General features: G+C 37.1%; 2 protein-coding genes across 2 annotated transcripts; both read left to right on the forward strand.

Annotated features, from left to right (window-relative positions):
• Positions 1–478: 478 nt before the first annotated feature.
• PCOAH_00020090 (DNA polymerase delta small subunit) lies at positions 479–1891 on the forward strand (the record flags this gene model as incomplete). Its single annotated transcript, XM_020058818.1, has 1 exon — positions 479–1891. The coding sequence occupies one exon, from the start codon at positions 479–481 to the stop codon at positions 1889–1891; it is 1413 nt and encodes a 470-aa protein (XP_019914388.1).
• An 8482-nt stretch (positions 1892–10373) lies between these two features.
• On the forward strand, positions 10374–11276 carry PCOAH_00020100 (hypothetical protein; the record flags this gene model as incomplete). The annotated part of the gene is made up of 3 exons (XM_020058819.1): positions 10374–10436; positions 10535–10810; positions 10995–11276. The coding sequence occupies 3 exons, from the start codon at positions 10374–10376 to the stop codon at positions 11274–11276; spliced, it is 621 nt and encodes a 206-aa protein (XP_019914673.1).
• Between the last annotated feature and the right edge of the window lie 8980 nt (positions 11277–20256).

Below are 20256 nucleotides of genomic sequence, written 5' to 3' on the forward strand. Positions count from 1 at the left end.
TTCCGCAAGGGGGAAGCAAGCAGCGGGGGCAATCGCATGTTGCCTACTTGTTTACACAAGCACGCATGTGTAGCAGCTTGCCCTTGTGCGGGTGTAGTGGCTCTCCCTCTCCCAGATGTAAACGCCTCCGCGCTCCATACGCGACACCATCCGAATAGGAAGCGTAATTAGCACCATTTTGTTTTTGCATTTCCCTCCATTTGTATATATATATATTTTTTTTCTTAGCTGCCCAGGAAAAGCGACAAAATTGAACGCGCAAAGTGCTGCTCGGGTGGAATGCGCTTATTCCCGCACGTGCACTCACACAAATGTGTACTTCGTACGATTACACGTTTGCACGATCATACGTCCGTAAGGCTATAAGCTATAGTTCCCACACAGGCATGCACTTGTGTGGCCCCAGGGCGTCAGACGTTTCTACTTTGTGAATACCCCCCCAGCGGATCAACACCTCGCAGTTTTACCCACCCCCACTATGAGCGAAGACGCAACCAAGCGCGTGAAGCCCGACTCTGGGGATGATGACGAGTCCCCCCTGCAGAAGAAGGTCAAGAAGGAGCATTACAATTATGAAAATCACTCCAAGGAGTTCCTCATTAGCAAGGCGACCTACACACAGCAGTACTGTGAAATTTACAGCGCTCGGACCAAGGCGATGAAGGGGCTGCTGGTGAGGACGGTGGAACGGTTAGTCGGATGTAGCGGTCAAGCCAACGGTCACATAAATGGTAATGTCAAGGTAGAGCTGGGGTGCGAAGTAAAGCGCGAAGGTGGGGAAGACGCTAAGGGCCTGGCTGGCAAGGAATACTCCCTCCTGCACTACTTGAAGGAACTTAAGACGAACGAAAACTGCTACTGCATAGGTACGTTGTTCAAAAAAATGGAGCTGCGGCCCTCCATCCTAAACGAATACATCAGCGAAATCAACGAGACGGAAGACGTCGTGGTGAACTACACACACGATGAAGACGTTCTATTTCTAGAAGACGAAACGGCAAGGTTAAAGTTGGAAGGAAATATAAACAGTGACCATTATGTGACGGGGCTAACAGTTATTATAAAAGGGAGGGGCATGAGCAATGGCTCCCTATATGTGGATGAGCTCATTTATGCATATGTGCCCAAGTTAGAAGTTCCGAGGTGCATTAGCGATGACGACAAATATATCATGTTCGTCTCGGGGATACAAATAAGTGAACGAAACGGAAATGTAAATAACACCTCTCTATTGAAGGATTTTATTTTAGGATTATATGGAGATAAGGACTTATCTGAGAAGCTAATCAGGGTAGTTATTGTTGGGAACTGTCTTCGTAATGTTGATGGCGATGAGAAAGACATGAAAACCGTTGATACGTTTTTTGCTTCTCTTTGTCCAGGTGTGTATGTCGATTTAATGCCTGGGGAGAATGACCCCACGGATGCCATCCTACCGCAACAACCTTTTCCAAACTTATTTTTTAAGACAGCTAGAAATTACAGCTCCTTTAAGTGCGTCACTAACCCCTACCTTTTCTCCATCGATAATGTAAACGTATGCTGTATGTCCGGTGAACCCGTTAACAATATCGTCTCTTACTCGAAGAATTCTCCAATGGATGCTCTAAGGATGATTGCGAAGAGCCGCATTTTATCTCCCACCTGTCCAGATACCCTGGGGTGCTATCCCTTCATGGAAAAGGACCCCTTCTGTTTACAGGACGATGATAAATATCCCCACATTTTTGTTAACGGGAATTGTACAGACCTCGAGGTGCAACACATGCACGGGGAGAACACGCTACCCCTGTTGGTGTGCCTACCCAGCTTTGACGTCACCCCCAAAGCGCTCCTCGTCAACATCAGGAATATGCAACACGTAACGTTGACCTTCGACGTTGGGAAGTAACATGAGGAAGTGGCGAAGACACGTTACGGTGCGTGTATTTTGCCGACTTATCACACATATGTATATATGTATATATATGTTTTATGTTTTTTTTTTTTTTTCCTTTTTAACCTATTTATTTGAAGTTCACACGGCGCGCGGAGCTTTTTTTACTACCTGTTTCTCCCCCTTTTCAGATATCTCTATCATCAACTATGCAACTGCTAAAACTAACGTTGTATTCATAAATTGTTGCTTTGTTTTTGCTCACCGCAAGGAAGAACAGATTGTTGTTACTATTACTCGGTTCTTCTGTCGACCTCATTGTTGCGGTGATGTGGTAGTGATTCCAGAAGAATTTTCTGGTGATACTTGTCCCCGCGTCTGAACAGTCGAGTGCGGGGTTCCGCTCCCCGGCTTTGCGCGCGCCGAGAGTCACCCTCCAGTGGGTTATCAATGGCCTGTTAACGGCGATGTTAGAGGCATTGTTCACAGCTTTCCTGCAATCTACCCGTAAGCTGCGCAACACATTCGGTGATATGTAGGAACGCCCTCCCAGGTAATGTTCGTAGCCTTTCTCCTCTCTTCCTTTTTTATTTCCGCTTAAAAAGGATGGTGATAAACCTTTGAATTCTGTGTGCTTGCAATTTTGTAGGAAGGAGGAAAACTCCCCACCGAAGGACGGAAAAAAAAGGAGGAAATATGTAATAGCAGTTGGAGGAGCTTAGAAGCTTTAAGCGGCAGAGTAGGCGAAACTGCGAAGTTATTTTTCTTTTCTTTTATTTTTTTTTTCATTTATTTTTTCTCTCTTAACGATTGTTTTTAAATCTGCACCCCATGCCTCTTTCTGCTTTGTGTCGCTCTGCGCTATGCTATGGTATGCGCTGTTGCACTTCTTTCATTCTTCCTTTTTTTCTTTTTTTTCCTTCTTTTTTTTCCATTTGTATGTTTGAATAATCATATAAGGAAAGAATATTCCCAACGCGGATGCGGAAAAATGAAAAAAGGTCCTGACATTTTTTGAAGAATTATTCGTGTATTTTAAAAAAACAAAAAAAAATTATGAAGTTAAAAAATTTTATAACAGAATGAATACACATTTTTTTTAATCTGCAATAAAGAAATTTACCAAACAAGTCAGAATTAAGTAGCAAAAAAATATTCTTGACTTATATTGGTTACACATGAACGTAAGTAAACACTTTCATACCATGAAAAAAAGGAAAAAACAAAAAAGTAAAAAAGAAAATTACAAAGACAAAAAATTTACAAAATGATTAAAACATTGTAAGGAGGGAAGGAAGAAAAAAAAGGAAGTAGTACAAATATTATAACAAAATTGTACATATCGCTTAATACAAAAAAGGTGAAATACTGTTATATTATATTTTGTATCTACTTATATGATCATATGCTTGAAGAATTTCGTAATAAATGATCTAAATAAATTTCTTTGCCATGCAAATTTTCTTCCCCTTCACACTCCTCAAATACTAATGCAAGGATTAGCATCCACAACTTTGGTGCTAAAGGATTGTTCGACTTATACGATTCTTTACACAATTGTTACTGTTCTAACTCGTCCACACCTGGCACTTGTAACGTTTCCCTTGCCTTTAACACTGCTCCCCGTACCTAATTCATGTTCTGTTGCTGCTTCCCCCTTGAATCTTAGTATTTTTTGTGGTCCCCTTTCACCTATATCCTTCCCTTCTACAACTATACTTCCACTGCTCTTCTTCTTTTTTCATTTAACATGAAATATATTATTCATGTGCGCATATGTGTAAAATTTCTTTTTTTGCATTCTATAATACCCATGATAATTCTCTTATTAATATATGCTACTTATAATTTGAAGGGAAGGGTATCCCCCTCAAATTGTATGCACATGTATATAAACTTCCTCTTCTATACATTTCATAATTCCTTTATGGTAATGTACTCAATGTTCCATGTACATTTATAATTTTAGGGATAAATATTATGTAGGGTGATAACGTATATTCGTCCTTCGTCCGTCCCTTTGCCTCCGTTCAGGGATGTCATTTCTCACTCTTCCTCTTCTTTGAGGTGGTTGTGGTGGGGATCGTCGTTCATTATTATATATGGTAGAATTGTCTGCTGAATATATTGTTGATGTTTCGGTTGAATAAGCACTGGAAATGTCTGTGAATATTTCCATATTCCGCCTATTGGGTCTTCTTTTCGTTCTATTGTTTCCATTGTTGCTGTTATTGCCTTTCCTTCCAAGGAGGGTGTTATTTATCCAGGAGGAGAATGAGGTATACTAAAATAAAAAAGAAGAAGGAAAGTTGTGTGGGGGGGAATGTGTTAGAGAGGAAAAATGTGTATTGTGTGGGAAGTAGCTTATCCCATATTTGCTCCTTTAAACAGAAGTACATATTAGTACTGTGCTCTATACGCACATCTACTATAGAAGGAATTACTTTATATAAAAAGAAGGTGATGAATGGTACTCCTATTAGTGTACCGGCAGAGGCAGCAACAGGAAGTGCTGAGCCATTTGTTGATGGAGATGGAGGTGCATATCTTAGTTCTAACTGAACGCCTTTATAAACTGTAGTACCCTTTGGTGAGGTTCCTGCCTTTGACTCATATGTTTCACTATATGATAGGGTTAGTGGGTTCTGATTCCTTCTTATATCATATGTGCTCCTGAACATTTCACAATATGTATTATTTTTGCCCTGACAATCATCTTTTACAGCTTCAAATGCCTCAAAAGCTTCGTTTAGGTGGTCGTAATAACTTTTGTCACAGGAGCTGCTATGGAGCTGGAGGTCCTTTTTTATTTTTTGGTAGTCAAAGGAGAAGCCAAATACTATTCTGTGGTGCTTAAAGAGGTCTTCCGTGATGTTAGGAGTGTCAATGTACATATTATTACAATTATTTGTAACCTTAAATTCTAGAAATTCTTCATATATTTTTTTCATAACATCTAAAAATGTAGAACCACTTAAGCTGGCCTTACTTTTAGTATTAGTCCATACTAAGTCACCTAACCAATAATAAAAAAAGTGGCAGGCTGCACCGCTATGTTGAAGGTTCAACTTCATTTTGGATGCTTTACAATAGTTTTTTACAATGTCATCTGCATTGTCTTTGATATTCTCATAGTCCTGTAATTTTTTCTGCAACATACTTATTATATCTTTGTACCCTGTATTATCACTACAAGACTCCCTTCCACTGTGAAATACACTGTAATAATCTGCATCCGATGCTAGCTGCTGCCAATCCCCCTCCTACAAGTATAGGAAGCACAAAGAATATATGTTCGTCCTAATACAATCATTTTTATTCCCACTTTTATTAAAGTACGCATAAATTATTGTTCGCACACATATATGTATTTATGTATATGCACACTTTAAATACAGGGGAGGTGGAAATGTACCTTCAAGTATGTTTCTCCTGCAGTTTCTGCTGGTGCGGTTTCTGACATTGTTTGATATATGTGTGTTCGTGCGTGTATATTGCTTTCGTATATGTATTATGAATGTATGCCATGAGATCAGTTCTTTATATATTCATCTAGAACATATGTATAGGAACTTTGCTCCTTCCAATAAAGATTATAACAAGGGGGAATATGTGCGCCTAAAAATTCTTTACCTTCCTTCCTTTATCAATAATGCACATTTGTTTAATTCTTCTGAAGGGACGATATCACAGTATATTTTATATATATGTGTGCCAAATTATTATAAACACATAATTAAGTTTAAAATACGGGCGCATATATTAAAACGTTAAAAATAGAGAATAAGAATGGAGCCCTGTGTACACCCTACATCTATGCACTACATTATTATATTGTGCACCATTACTTTTATCGCTGTACTACTATTCACCTTCTTTAACTATTACGTAAACAGCAATAAAGTTTTATTTTGCCAAACAATTTCATCATGTATTACTATATTATACTGATATTCAGAGGAGTTATTGGATGTCGTTAGCATATTTATTGCACTTCATATATGTACCAAAGCTCTCCGATTTTTCTACATGTATACATTCATACACACTCAACGTAGGGTGTACACTTACACAGCATAGGGAAAATGATATAATATGCAGAATAGCACGAATTACATTTAACAAAGCAAATGTATGCCTTTTCTCAATAAATGAATCCCTCCGTATAGCTTCTCATTTCTTGGTTTATGCACCCTCACTATGAATAATTCTTCCCTTCCTTCTCTCGTCGACGACACCAGAAATAATTTTTTCACACAGAATACATCCTATACCATTTCAGCCCCACTTACTCCTTACAACACATAACATATTTCACTTATACATGTTCCCTTATTTCTATTTATATTATACTATTCCCCTTCTTGAACCCTATTAAAGATTTCACATATATGGGTGGTGAATATAAGTGAAACAACTCTTTCATTTCATTTTGATTTGCCGTAAATTTCTTTTTTAATAAAGAACCAATACCTTCATAAAATTATTTCCACAGGTTCTAATGACTTAGGGTTTAAGGTTCAGGGTTCAAGGTTCACAGTTTAGGATTCAGGCTTTTAGGGTTCGTCCTTTAGGGTTCAGGGGTTTAGGGTTTCGTGGCGTAGGGTTCAGGATTTAGGGTTGCTCATTCAGGGGGTTACAGTTTAGCGTTTAGGGTTTATAATTTAGGTTCTTTGTTCAGGGTTTAGGGTTCAGGATTTAACGTTTATACATTAGGGCTCAGCGTTTAATGTACGAGATTTAGGGTTTAGGGTTCAGGGTTTAAGGTTTGGCTTGACAGCTTACGTTTTGGTTTCAGTGTTTAGGTTTCAAGTTTTTGGTTTAGAGCTTAGGGTTTGGTTTTACGTTTTAGTCTTTGGATTTATGTTTTAGTCTTTGGGTTTAGGTTTTAGGCTTCTGGGTTAAGGTTTAGTGTTTAGGATTTAGGGTTTAGAGTTTAGGGTTCAGGGTTTATGGTTCAGGGTTTAGGGTTCAGCGTTTAGGGTTAAGGGTTTAGGGTTCAGGGTTTAGGGTTCAGGGTTCACGGTTGAAGCTATAGGTTTTGGGGTTTAGCGTTCAGGTTTTAGGGTTCAGGGTTTAGGCTTCAGAGATAGGGGTAGAGGATTTAAGGTTTAGGTTTTAGTGTTTAGCACTTAGCGTTATAGCTTGAAGTTCTAGGTGTTGTGTGAAAGTTAATTTCGTACATCTTGCCAGGAAATACATTTGTTAGCAGTCTCAGCTTTAATCTCTAAACCCTGAGCTCTAATCCTTGAGCTCTAAAAGATAAATTTTAAAAATCCTGAACCCTAATCCTTGAATCCTAAACCCTGAACCCTAAATCCTCTACCCCTATCTCTGAAGCCTAAACCCTCAACCCTAAACCCTGAACGCTAAACCCCAAAACCTATAGCTTCAACCGTGAGCCCTAAGCTGTGAATGGCTTGAACTATTTGAACTTTTCCAAATGTTCTGTAGAACTTTTGAACTTTAGAATTTTCAAATACTGAAACTGTAAAGTAATCCTCTACCCTGTAAAGTCCTCTCCAATTTCTTGTTCCCTTAATTCCTTTAGTCTCTTGAATTTTCCTAAACCTCCTGAACTTCCTTATACTATAGTGTAGGATTAAGCACAAGATAGCGTTGTGTACTTATATGTATGAAATTATATATAATGGAAAGGGAGGGGGCTGAAATAAGATAATATACATTTTACACAATTAATCCATGTTTAGTAAACTTATTAAGGGGAAGAGTATGGAACGAAATTATTGTTATCGAATTGTGAGTAATGGAAGAAAGGAGTAATGTGCTACTGGATTTATTATTTTAGGAGTAGATATATTTTTCTTTAAAAGTATGATCTATACACTTTTTCGTACTAATTTCAATCGTTCATTAATTCGACGAATGTAAACTCCCCTTTTCATATAAATATGGGTACCTATTAAAGGGAGAGGAGTGCTCCATATACGGGGGTACTGAATAAACGTGCATTATAAATTCTTAATAATCTCCTTTAAACATAACAATAAAACAAGGTTCAATAATACATGCTGAATTCTTCTGCTCAAGTGGTGAATTGCATGCTAACATAAATAAGAACTACATAAAGTAAATAATCTTTTTACGCTACGAGAAATCAGTTACCATCCGAAAGTATAGTAAGTTTATGGAATGTGTACAAGGCATTTGAATGTCCCCTCCTATTATTTGGTTATTCCAGTATATCTGTTCATATATATTGCTTTTATTCATATATGCATATGTAATGATTTTGATGCATAAATATAAGGGATTATAGCTGTTTAAGAAAATTGAACAATGTGTACATTAATTAGAAGAATTGAAAATTGATATTCATAATCATCCTGGAATATACGAAATTCTCATATACGTATTCTTTATGAATATATGAACAACGCACATTTTAAAATAAATTTCATTACATATAAACAAGAAGAATATGTACACACATGAACAATGGCATGCAAACTACAGGTTAGTTATTCCCTTACCTAGGGTATGGATAAATATGATGAATACAATATTGTATATGTGCACACACACACACATATGAAAATAATAATAATAATAATAGGAAAATAATAATAATAATAATATGTAAGGAATGCATGGTAACATACATCTATACGTACTGCACTTCCTTGATCCATTCTACATTCTATATTTTCTTAGGGCTCAGACACAAGTAAATTACCTTCACAAAAAGTATACGAAACTTTAGAAGAAGGAAATGGAAGAAGAGGTTGTATGTTCCAAGGGGGGGGAAAACGGAAGACCCCCACTGATCTGGAAGGAGAACTGAAGAACTCATTATCGTCATACCATGGGAAAGATTGGGAGTTAATTCCTACAATTGCAGGAAACTACTGTCACGCATGTAATCGGACAGGAACGGCGGAGTGGTTGAATTCTGTGGGCGATGATGATCTTCCTTATTTCTTTTTTTATTGGTTAGGTTACAAAGTAAAGGAGAAATTTCCAACGAAAAGCCATTTTTCACCGATTATGACGAAAATTTATGAGGGACTGCAGAAATTCGATTCTGGATGTATGTGCACTCATATATACCCTAGTATTTTGAAGGATCGTTTCGGGCAAGCTAAAGTATTATTCGATTGGTACTATGACTACAATAAGCTGAAGAGTAACCAGGATTGTCATAAATATTGCAATAATAACAGGTGCGAGCAGTCCTACAACAAAGCTCAATCAACATATAACGATGTTAGTACATATTGCGGAAAAGCTGGCGGAGAATCATATTGTGAAAAATTTAAGGGGAAATCTAAGGAGGAATATAAGGAACCGCAAAAATTAGAAACGAAATGTACTGCACCTTCCCCTCAATCCACATGGTCAGCATCATCATTACCACAGGTAGTACACACATTATTTTTTTTCCATTTAGAGTAAATAAATATTATGGATATATATGAATATTATGCATACAATATTCTATGCGCAATGTAGTAAGGAAATGTGTAAGGAACGTTCATGTGGAAAGCACTTACTTCCTATATATTTTTCCCCCTATTCAATTCTATATTTTGTTTAGGGAAAGGAAGGTACTGTTAAATTACCCTCAGAACAAGTGTACGCTGCATTTGAAAATTCCAGTGCGTGTCTAAAGAATATCAGTAGTCCAGGGTGTAGCGCAAATTTAATAGCGAAAGTTCAGACTGCATTAACTACACTCAATATTAAGGATGGGAATTTACCCAGCGCAATAGTACAGGCTTATTGTTACGCATGTACCGAGAAGATGGATGGGGGCATTCCGGAGTACTATAAACCATGTCATTTGTTCTATTATTGGTTAGGTGATAAGATAAGAAATGAAACATTGAGGAAGGGAGGCTCTTTCTCAATGATTATGCCGGCAGTTTATAGGAAGCTGACGAATTCCATATCCGGATGTAGGTGCATCAATTTGTACGAAGGTATTAACAAAGACAAGTTTGAAAAGGCTAAAAAACTATTTGATTGGTACTATGACTATAATTACATAAGCAATAAGGATGGTTGTAGTGATTATTGCATTAAGGACAAGTGCCAACAGTCCTACGGGGAAGCTAAATCAGCACATGAACAATTAATTACAACTTGCAGAGGAGTTGGCAATGATAAATATTGCACCAAATTTAATGGGGGAAAGAATAAGAAGGACGGGAGTGAATTCGCCCAACCACAGCCATTAACATGCCCTGAATTCAGCACACGTGCAGAAGACTCTACGCAGGAAATAACAGGTAAGGGGAGGAACTATATACGAACCTGGAGTAGATACCAAATGCATGGTGATAAGTATATTACTACAGGAAGAAGTGATATGAAATAAAGGGAAAAAATAAAAAAAGTGGAAGTAAAAATAGAAAAAAAATAAGAGTGTAAATGAGTGAATGAATGAGGGTGTGTATGTGTAGGATTTCGCATTTAGAGGTTGTGTATGTAGGATTTCGTGTTTTAGGGTGTGTGTAGGATTTCACATTTTAAGATGTGTGAACTAAGGGTTTCTAGGTTAATGCCCCATAATGTTGCCTGCTACTTAGTCACCCGAGTACGGGGGTATGCACCCGAAGGGTTTATAGAAAAAAGAAAAAAAAAAAAAATGAGAAAAGATTAGAGTTCAAGCATCTGTTGTTGTTGTTTTTTCAGTTGAGCAGGGAAGAAAAGCAGAGGGAACACCTAACCAAGGAAAAAAAGCGGAAGGAACTCCTAATCAAGGAAAAAAAACCGAAGGAACTCCTAACCAAGGAAAGAAAGTGGAAGGTGCACAAAATCAATCACAACCTTCGCAGCTTCAGCAACAACAACAGCAGCAACAACAACAACAACAGCAGCAACAACGACAACAACAACAACAACAACCTCCACAATTACCAGCATCAGGGGGGGAAACTGACATCCCCATCATTCCTTCCGCTGTTGGTGGTGCAGCAACAATAGCATTACCAGCACTTGCTTTCTATCTATATAAGGTAAGTACCACCTAACAACCTTCCCTTCCACCTACCACCACCCTAACACCCTTTCGTTCCACTCTACCACCCCTAACAACCTTCTTTCCATCAACCACCACCCTAACAACCCACCTAACAATCTTCCTTCCCTTCAGTATAAACCATGGTCTTCCTGGCTAGGTAACCATTCCAATGGAGGAAGAAGGAGTAACAACCATAAAAACAGAAGGTCCGCTGAGAGCACCTTTGATACACTCACAGTAGACACTTTAACACAATACACAGCAACTGAAGGTTCCACAATAGGTGACTTAACAGAGGAACATTCCACCACAATACGTTCTCGTGCTGCGAACACAAGACCGTCTACCAGAGAAAGCGACACAAGAAATAATAATACACGGCGTCGCGGGATGGTAGGTTATCAAAACATCTAAATGTAACACACCATATGTGATGTAACATCTAAGGATGGGGAAGGGGATGGAAGGGAGATGTGTTTCCTTCCCATCCTCCATCAGTGGAAGCATAAATAACCACGAAGCTTATATGCAGTGTAGGAAAAAAAAAAAAAAAGACACTTTCTTCTTTTTACACTACATTCCTTTTTCTTTTTTTTTTCCTTCCTTCTTAATTTTTCTTGCTTTCCTTTCTTCTTTTTTTTTTTTCTTGCTTTTTTCGCGTCCAACCTGCGGGTGCAATTTTGGATGCACCCCTTATCAGGTTGTCTCATTTTACGCGTCACCCAGTTTCACCTTCGCCTGCCTTCCCCGAGATGACATTCAAGGAGTTTTTTCGCCCCCTCTAAGTGGCTGAACGCCCTAAAAATTAATTGACCGGTTTAGTCTGTCTGCGAGTGGACTTTATTTTCAAAAATTCTTCATTCATTTAAACACCAGTCATAACCCCTGAACCTTAAACCCGGAACACGATATTCTATACCGGAAATGATACATCCTATACCCGAAAACCTGAACCCTAAACCCGAAGTCTCCTTCTTACACCCTAAACGCTACTCCCATATCCTGATGCGTACTCACACTCCCTGAACACTAAACCCTAAAATATAAAATCTGAAACCTAAACCCTGAAAACTAAACCCTGAACCATAAATCCTGAACCCTAAATCCTAAACTCCAAACGCTGAATCCTGAACCCTAAACCCTAAACGCTAAAACCCAAAATCTTAAACCCTAAATTCTAAATCCTAAACCCTAAACCCTAAACCCTGAACCCTAGACCCTGGACATTGGGGACTTTTAATCCTTAGAACGTTCAAAATAAGGAAGTAGTGGAATAATCATGAATACTGTAGGGCCACTCTCCACTCCTTTAATTTTTTTAATTCTTTGGACTCCATTAGTTCTCTTAAAATTATTGATTCTGTTCGATGGGAAAAAGGAAAAAGGCAGAATTATACATTAACATATAAAAATTAATATGTATTAAAGCAGGGAAGGGATCTCACGTGGCTTAGTATGTATTTTACTGAAATGAGTTGTTTGTAATATGCTCATAACCATGGGAAGGGGAGAAAATTTTTTCTCATGAAACGATTATGAATGAAGAGAAAGGGGGAAGGTGTATAGTACTGTAAGTATTATTTTAAGGATGTGTGCTTTTTCTTATACATAGTTGATGGAACTCTTAATTTTCTAGCTCTAGTTATTTATTTCCTAAATGTACACTTCTGACTGTATGTATATGAGTGCGCACACATAAGGAAAAGGTGGAAGCGTGATTTATGTATATGAACTCTATATATTAACCATTTTTAATTAATACCCCTTTAAATAGGAATAATGCTTAAATGTGTAGTACATGTTTAAAATTCGAACTGGGAAGGGAGGCATTTCACGCTTATATAAATAGTGATGGATGTGAGCAAGGAATAATGGTGTCCTGTTACGGGTCACAACCTACATTCAAATAATAGGATGATTTGAGTACATATATATAGTGTGTTACTGCTGTTTGACGACTGCAGTAGAGCACACATAAGGAAAAGGATGATTCCAACGGTTATAATTACCTTGTAGTAAATTTTCCTATACTTACCTCCTGAATATATGAGCAGCTATAACATAAGTATAATATACATAAAGGTTGTAAATGAACAATGGCACCAGTAGGAAGAAGAATGGCAAGAATATTAGAGGTAATTTCTTGTTAAGCATGAATACATAATAACATGCATAATACCGTATACATAGTGTAAAAAGATTAAGGTAGTAAATGCGACCCATTCTTCTTACCCATACCAAGAGGATTTGAAAGATTCACCTTCGGAGGGAGCATACAATAAAATTACTGTAGGTAGTAGGTCTTACAATGATAAACCCTTGGACCCTACGGTGAAGCAACTGTTGATTACACTCTTAGGTGATATTGATGAAGTGAAATATATTATGGGAGCCTGGTATTACGTAAATAAGGAAGGGAAGGACATTTTGCCTGAAGATGAACGCTGTTATTTTTTATACTACTGGATAGGAGGTTTGTTGCCCAGTATGACCGGGGATAAACCGTTCTGGAGTACTATGAACCTGATATACACAGCACTAAGGGGGTTGGATATTGAGAATGCATGCCCAAATATAAGCACTAGTAATAATGTTGACGAGGAACTCTTGAAAAAAAGGAAACGGGTTTATGACTACTATTATGACTATGAAACTGTATACAAACAGCGGTTGAATAGTGGAACCTGGTGTGACGATAGCCTTAGTATGCGTGTTGAGGACATACTTAAAATTTATAGTGCTGCTACCAAGGATTGTGCAAATAACCTCACTGATCCGTGTTGTATCAAATTTAAAGATGGGGCTGAATGTAATAGGTATCGGAAACTAATACAATTAACATGCACTGAGCCGAAGCCATCAGCTCCCGATAATTGTGACTCCGATCTTGGTCCTAACGGGGTGTCTGGTGGAGAAGGAAAGGGAGGATCTGATGGTGGTGTAAGTTGTGCATGTGAGAAAAATACTGCGAGTTATTCTTATTTTCCCATGAATGAATTAGTGTGCATATATAATGCTTTATTCTTCATACAATTACCATATGCAGGAACACATACCTACTACAATTGCACTTATAGGATCAGAAAAAAGAAAGTTTACCTTCAAGCATAGCGCGTAAAGAAATCGGAAAATTTGGGAACGGTAGTGGGACCCCCTGTAAAGATGATGACAGTTTCATTGAAGAAATGAAGAAAGCATTGAAGGAGGAAAATGGGGAGGATGCCTATGTGAAGGCGCTCCAGGGGGCTTGGTGCTACCTAAGTCAAAAAGGAGCAGAGGAACCATCCAACAATGGTCGTTGCGGTTTCTTATATTATTGGTTTGGAGATACCATTTCTGGCGATTGCACGGGTGAGGATTTTACAAGCACTATAAGTACAGTCTGCGAAGAAATACAGAAGTTGTCTGGTAAACATAATTGTGATATTGTATGCACCCGTACTAACAACAGCTATTTCAAATTTGAGGAACAAGCTTATAATTACTTCTGGGACTATCAAACTATAGAAGGGAAGTTAACTGAGAGTGGCGGCTACTGCAGTGCGGACTATGAAGATTACCTGAAAAACGCTAACAGTGCTTATGATATTCTGGATGGGCTCCGTGGAGGGAATCCTGGTACTGACAATATTAATTATGCAGAGTTCATGGCGAAGTATGGACAACGCAAACCTGAGGAACTCATAGAATCAAAATGTCCAGCAGCACGGATGCAGAAACCTTTAAAAGGTATGAAATCTTCTAATGAAGTTTCCCAGGAACCTGCAGCACATGTGAGACCTTATATTGCAGTTAACAAGATTGAACCAAAGAAAGAGGAACCAGTATCAGTTACCGCCTCTATTGTACCTTCCGTATTTGCAACATTAGGACTACCATTTATCACTTTCTTCTTATATAAAGTAGAAAATATTGTATATACTGAACATATATGAATAGTAACAATTTCTATTAATACATTTATTCTTTATAAGTAAATAAATGTAGAAAAAGTGAGCGATAATATATATATATTGTACACCCCTTCCCTACCTTTCCTTCTCTTTGTAGTATAATCTTTTACCTTCTTCGATAAGGAGCAACACCTTCTTTGGAAGGAACAGCAGAAGGAAAGAACGATCAGTTCGACACGACTTTGATACGCTAACAGAAAATGCTTCCGCAGAGAATGCTTCTACATTAGGCTCTACGTTAGACGACTCTACGGAAACTGCAACAATAGGTGACAGTGCTACAGAATATTCTGCTCCGTATACTACTCATTCTAGAAGAACAAGGAATGCTCCACGGAAAAAGAATATAGGTTACCATAGTATGGAACATCGCATGTAACATTGAATTTGTGCCTTTAGGGAGGACATAAATAAGCGTAAGGTCCTTACAGTGAAAAAACAAAATGGCCTTTTCTTTTTTTTAAATGTACCAGTTTGTCCTCTATAATTTTTTTTTTTTTTTTCGTATACACACACATGTGTGACTTGGTAAAAAATTTGTGTAATTGGTACAAAGTTCCTTTCTTTTTTTTTGTAAGAATTTTTTTTTTGGCAATTTTTTTTGTTGTTGCAATTTTTTCTGTGTGACAAATTTATATTAGGGCATTCCTTTTTTTTCTGGCTAGTTTTTTTTTTTTTTTTGCAATTTTTTCTGTGACAAAATTTATATTAGGTAATTTTTCTCTTTTTTTGGACAATTTTTCTCTGTGACAGATTTTATATTAGGGCAATTTTCTTTTTGACATCTTTTTTTTTGCAATTTTTTCCCTGTGACAATTTTATGTTAGGGCATTTCATTTTTGGATAATTCTTTTTTTTTTGTGCAATTTTTTTCTGTGACAAAGATTTATATTAGGGCATTCTTCTTCTTTTTTCTGGAGAACCTTTTTTTTTTTTGGACATTTTTTTTTTTTTTTGCACTTTAACATATTAATTGTTCTCTTTTCATTTTTTTTCTTCTTTAAAGAATATAGGAATTAGTAAAAAAAAAAAAAAAAAGGAGCAAATAAAAGTGTACAAAGGAACTTTTTAAAGAAGAAAGCAGGAACAAAGAGAAGGAAAGAATGCCATTTGTTACCTTGTACACTATATATGAATTCCGTGCGGTTGTGTTATTTATGTTCCTTCCTCTGGGGGGAAGAACATTCCCATTCCAATGGTACGTTTAATGGAACGCATCACATACTTGCATAACTAATATTTCTTGAATTCTGCTGTCTTTGTTGTTGTCTATTATTATTTGTTCTTTCCCTCCTACGTGGTTCACCATATACGATAGAAACATCCGTCGAACTTCCTGCTGTTAAGTTCGATGACGAACCCAACGTTGTAGAATCATATTCTGTAGATCTGTCCGTAGAAGTATCGTCGTCGCCTGAGAATGATGTGTTTAATTCCTGTCGGACGGGCCTTCCTTTTCTGTTCCTGCTGCTGTTACTTCCAAAGAAACTTTTTATCCTAGACAATAATGAAGTATACTGAAGTAAGGAAGGGGAAAGTTCTTAGGTGGTACGGTGGTATGTGGGTTGTTAGGTGGTGGGGTGGTACGGTGGAAGGAATGTTGTTAAGGGTGGTAAATGGAAGGAAGGTTGTTACGTTGTTAGGTGGTTGGTGGAAGGTTGTTAGGGTGGTGGTAGGGGTGTTAGAAGGACATATATAGTAAACTTTAACATTTATTTTAAATGGCAGTAAATGTTAATATATGTTATTATTCATATTTCACTTGCCACGGTTATTACTTTATACAAAAGGGAACCAGCGAATCCAAGTGCTCCTATAGAAAATATAGAAGAGATGGTTGCAGCGGCGGTGGTACCTGTATCGGCTATGGACCGTTCTCTATATACCGCCCTACATTTTAATGCTGAATGTTCCTTTTCTTTATAATCCTCAAACATTTTTCTGAATAGGGCACAATAGCCATTATCAGGTTTCCCCTGGCAATGTTCATACACTTCACTGTAGGCTGTATAACTACATTCCAGATACTCACTATACTCGTAAGTACAAGGAGTCTCATCGGGATTAGTATTCTCCAGGTCACCTTCTATTTCATCATAGTCCGTATAGTACTCATATGCTTTTTTCATTAGGTAGAATGTGCTTTCGTTAATATTGTTTGCACAAAAATCCTTACACTCCTTCCCGGCAACTTCCCCCTTCAGGGAATCATGAATTTCTTTCATAATTGTTGCAAATGATTTACTTTCGTCGTCGTTTTTCACTTCTTTCCATACTTTATCTCCTAGCCAAAAATAAAAGAAATTATACATAGGATTATCCCCTTCATTGTCCTTATACCCATCCTTAAATATAGAACACCAAGCTCCTGCAATTTGCTGCACATACTGCTTAATACTTGGATAACTGCTTAATGCCTTGTCCAAGGAAGTCTTCATCTCTCGTTCCTTCTCACAAACTTCACTTCCCTCAGTACTCCCGTAACCATCTAATGCCATGCTCGCAAGAGCCTGCCCCTCTCTCCTACTCCAACTCTCGCCTTGTACATTGCCTTTTTCCTTCCCATCGAACTTATTGTATCTTACCTCCCAAGGTAAATCACTCACCTGTTAATGTGAACAATAGAATACACATGTACATATATACATATATATATACATGTATATATTTATAATGCATGTATATATGTGTGTGTTTGTGTGTATATGTGCATTCAGACAAAATTCCAGTAGGGAAGAAAGTTAACCGCTAATATTGCTGTTGCGGGTTGCACCATTTTTTATGTACATTATTTACGTATATTTCTGTAAATAATGTATTCATGTTAGAATGTGCTCTTCCCATGTATTCGAACTGACTAAATATCTGTCCTCCGTTTGTTCTATAATTACGAATATTGAATTTTTATTCTTTCAATAATATACATCCCTTAAATCTTGAATAATAATAATGTGCATTATCCATGTACCAAATCTTTACAGGTACATACTTAAGGCAGAAATAAGAATTAATTCATTGGTATAATAACATAGAAGAAAAAAGAGAAGAACAGCAAACACACCTTTTTCGCGCATCATTCCTTCCTTCCATTCATTTACCGTATGGAAAGGTACATAATTATTTCAAGTACTACACATAATCATTTATATGTTTCAGTTATTACATATATAAAATGAATCAACTCCACCCCTGTTTTAATTAAAAATTTCTGCATGTTTTACGAATTTCTGTTTTATTGTTGCTTCAAAGGATTATAAAAAATTATTAACGCATGCAATATAGTTTATACGTACACATTACTTTCCCACTCTTTGCTGGTATACGCACATTCCTCAATATGTAGTGAGGAGGAACGTACCACTTATAGAATAAGTTAGGACTAAAAATAATTAAAGGAGAGTTGTGTTAACTTTCTTTGTAAAAAAAGAAAATGTACATATTCTTATAAGAATACGCCTATCTGCACTTTCCCCCAATTCTCCACTTAAGGTTCATATGTGACAATAAACCCCTTCTTCCTTCTGCATTTCTTTCGCCTTCGTAAGTAACATATAAATGATTAATTCATTTTACATATATGTACTTTATACTCTGAATTAGCCCTTTCTTCCCTTTAAAACAAACTAATATTCCTTTATCATTATTTTTCCACACTCCTTCCTGCAGGTTCTTTTTTCATTTTTCTTCCCTTCCTCCTCATGGATATATTATAAGTAGCTCATTCACATTCTATACCTATATGTCCTTTTACTGGAGATTCCAATTCCCCTTCAATTTATATACTATACCTTACATATTATTGCATTCATAATCTCTTCACTCTATTTCATACGACTAAGAACCCCATAAGTATTAAGGCGATTCAAAGATTTAAAGAAGTAAAGGAACATAAATTTTAATGAAAATTCCACAACTACATTATTCTAAAGATCTAAAATATAAACATCCTTAAAAATATTTGAATAATTCAAATGATTTATGGTTCAGCGATTAGGGTTTAGGAATGGAGTTTAGGGTGCAGCAGTAAGGTTTAGGGTTTAGGCTTCAGGGTTTAAGATTAAAGGGTACAGCCCTTAGTGATCAGATTATTGTCTTCACTGTTTAGGGTTTAGGGTTTAGGTTTTATGGCTCAGCGCTTAGGGCTTAGGGTTTACCGTCTAGGTTTTAGGGCTCAGCTTATAGTGTTTAGGATTTTGGGTTCAGGCTTTAGGGTTCAGGTTTTAGGGTTCAGGTTTTAGGGTTCAGGGTTCAGGGTTTTAGGGTTCAGAGTTTAGAGTTGAGAGATTAGTGTTCAGGGTTTAGAGTTCAGGTTTTAGGGTTCAGGGTTCAGGCTTCAGGCTTTTACCGTTTAGGATTCAAGGTTTAATTTTGAGGCTTTATGTTCAGGGTTTAGGATTCAGGGTTTAGGGTTTAGGGTTTAGGATTTAGGGTTCATGGTTTAGGATTTAGGTTTTAAGGTTCAGGTTTTGTTTAGGGTTCAGGTTTTAGGGTTTAGGGTTGGGGATGTTTACAATTCAAGCTATATCTTCGTGCAAATGGAGCGGAATTCATGTTGCGTGTGTAGAGCTAACATCCTGAATAATGTTTTTATGAGGGAAGAAGTTTCCTAGGAATATTAACAGCAATGATGGATACGTGAACCCTGAAAACTAAAACCTCATCGCTAAACCCTAAGCTGTAAACCCTGAACCCTAATCCCTGAACCCTGAACCCTAAAACCTGAACCCTAAAACCTGAACTCTAAACCCTGAACACTAATCTCTCAACTCTAAACTCTGAACCCTAAAACCCTGAACCCTGAACCCTGAACCCTGAATCCTAAACCCTGAACATAAAGCCTCAAAATTAAACCTTGAATCCTAAACCGTAAAAGCCTGAAGCCTGAACCCTGAACCCTGAACCCTAAGCCCTGAACCCTAAACCTTGAAGCTTAAAGCTTAAACCGTAAACCTTGAACGGTTAACGTTAAACTGTGAATCTTGAACGCTGAATCCTGAGCCCTAAGGCTTGTAAACAAAAATATTAATCTTGAGAGCTAAACTCTAACCCTAAATCCTCTATGTCTTAAAACCAAAATCCTAAACCCCTGAACCCGGAGATGCTGAAATGAAAAAGAGCAGAATGTTATAATAAAAAAAAAAAAAAAAAAAAGGATGTGTGTTAATTTATAGAGTAGAATATATGATGAATGGGGAAAGGAAGCTCTTATAATAGAAATGAGGACATTCGCCATATACGAATAATCGATTTGTAATATATTCTTCGAGAAAAATGGAGAATAAAAATTTTAGGTACTAAACAATAATAAAAGAGAAATAGGCGGATTTACATTAGATGAATATTATTTTAGGTATGTGTGTATTTTTATTGTGCATAGAGAAATAATGCACTCCCCTATATTATATCCCTTCTTCCTTTATTTTATATGTACACGTTCCTTA

Source organism: Plasmodium coatneyi, chromosome 8, assembly GCF_001680005.1.
Source record: "Plasmodium coatneyi strain Hackeri chromosome 8, complete sequence".
Lineage (NCBI taxonomy): Eukaryota > Apicomplexa > Aconoidasida > Haemosporida > Plasmodiidae > Plasmodium > Plasmodium coatneyi.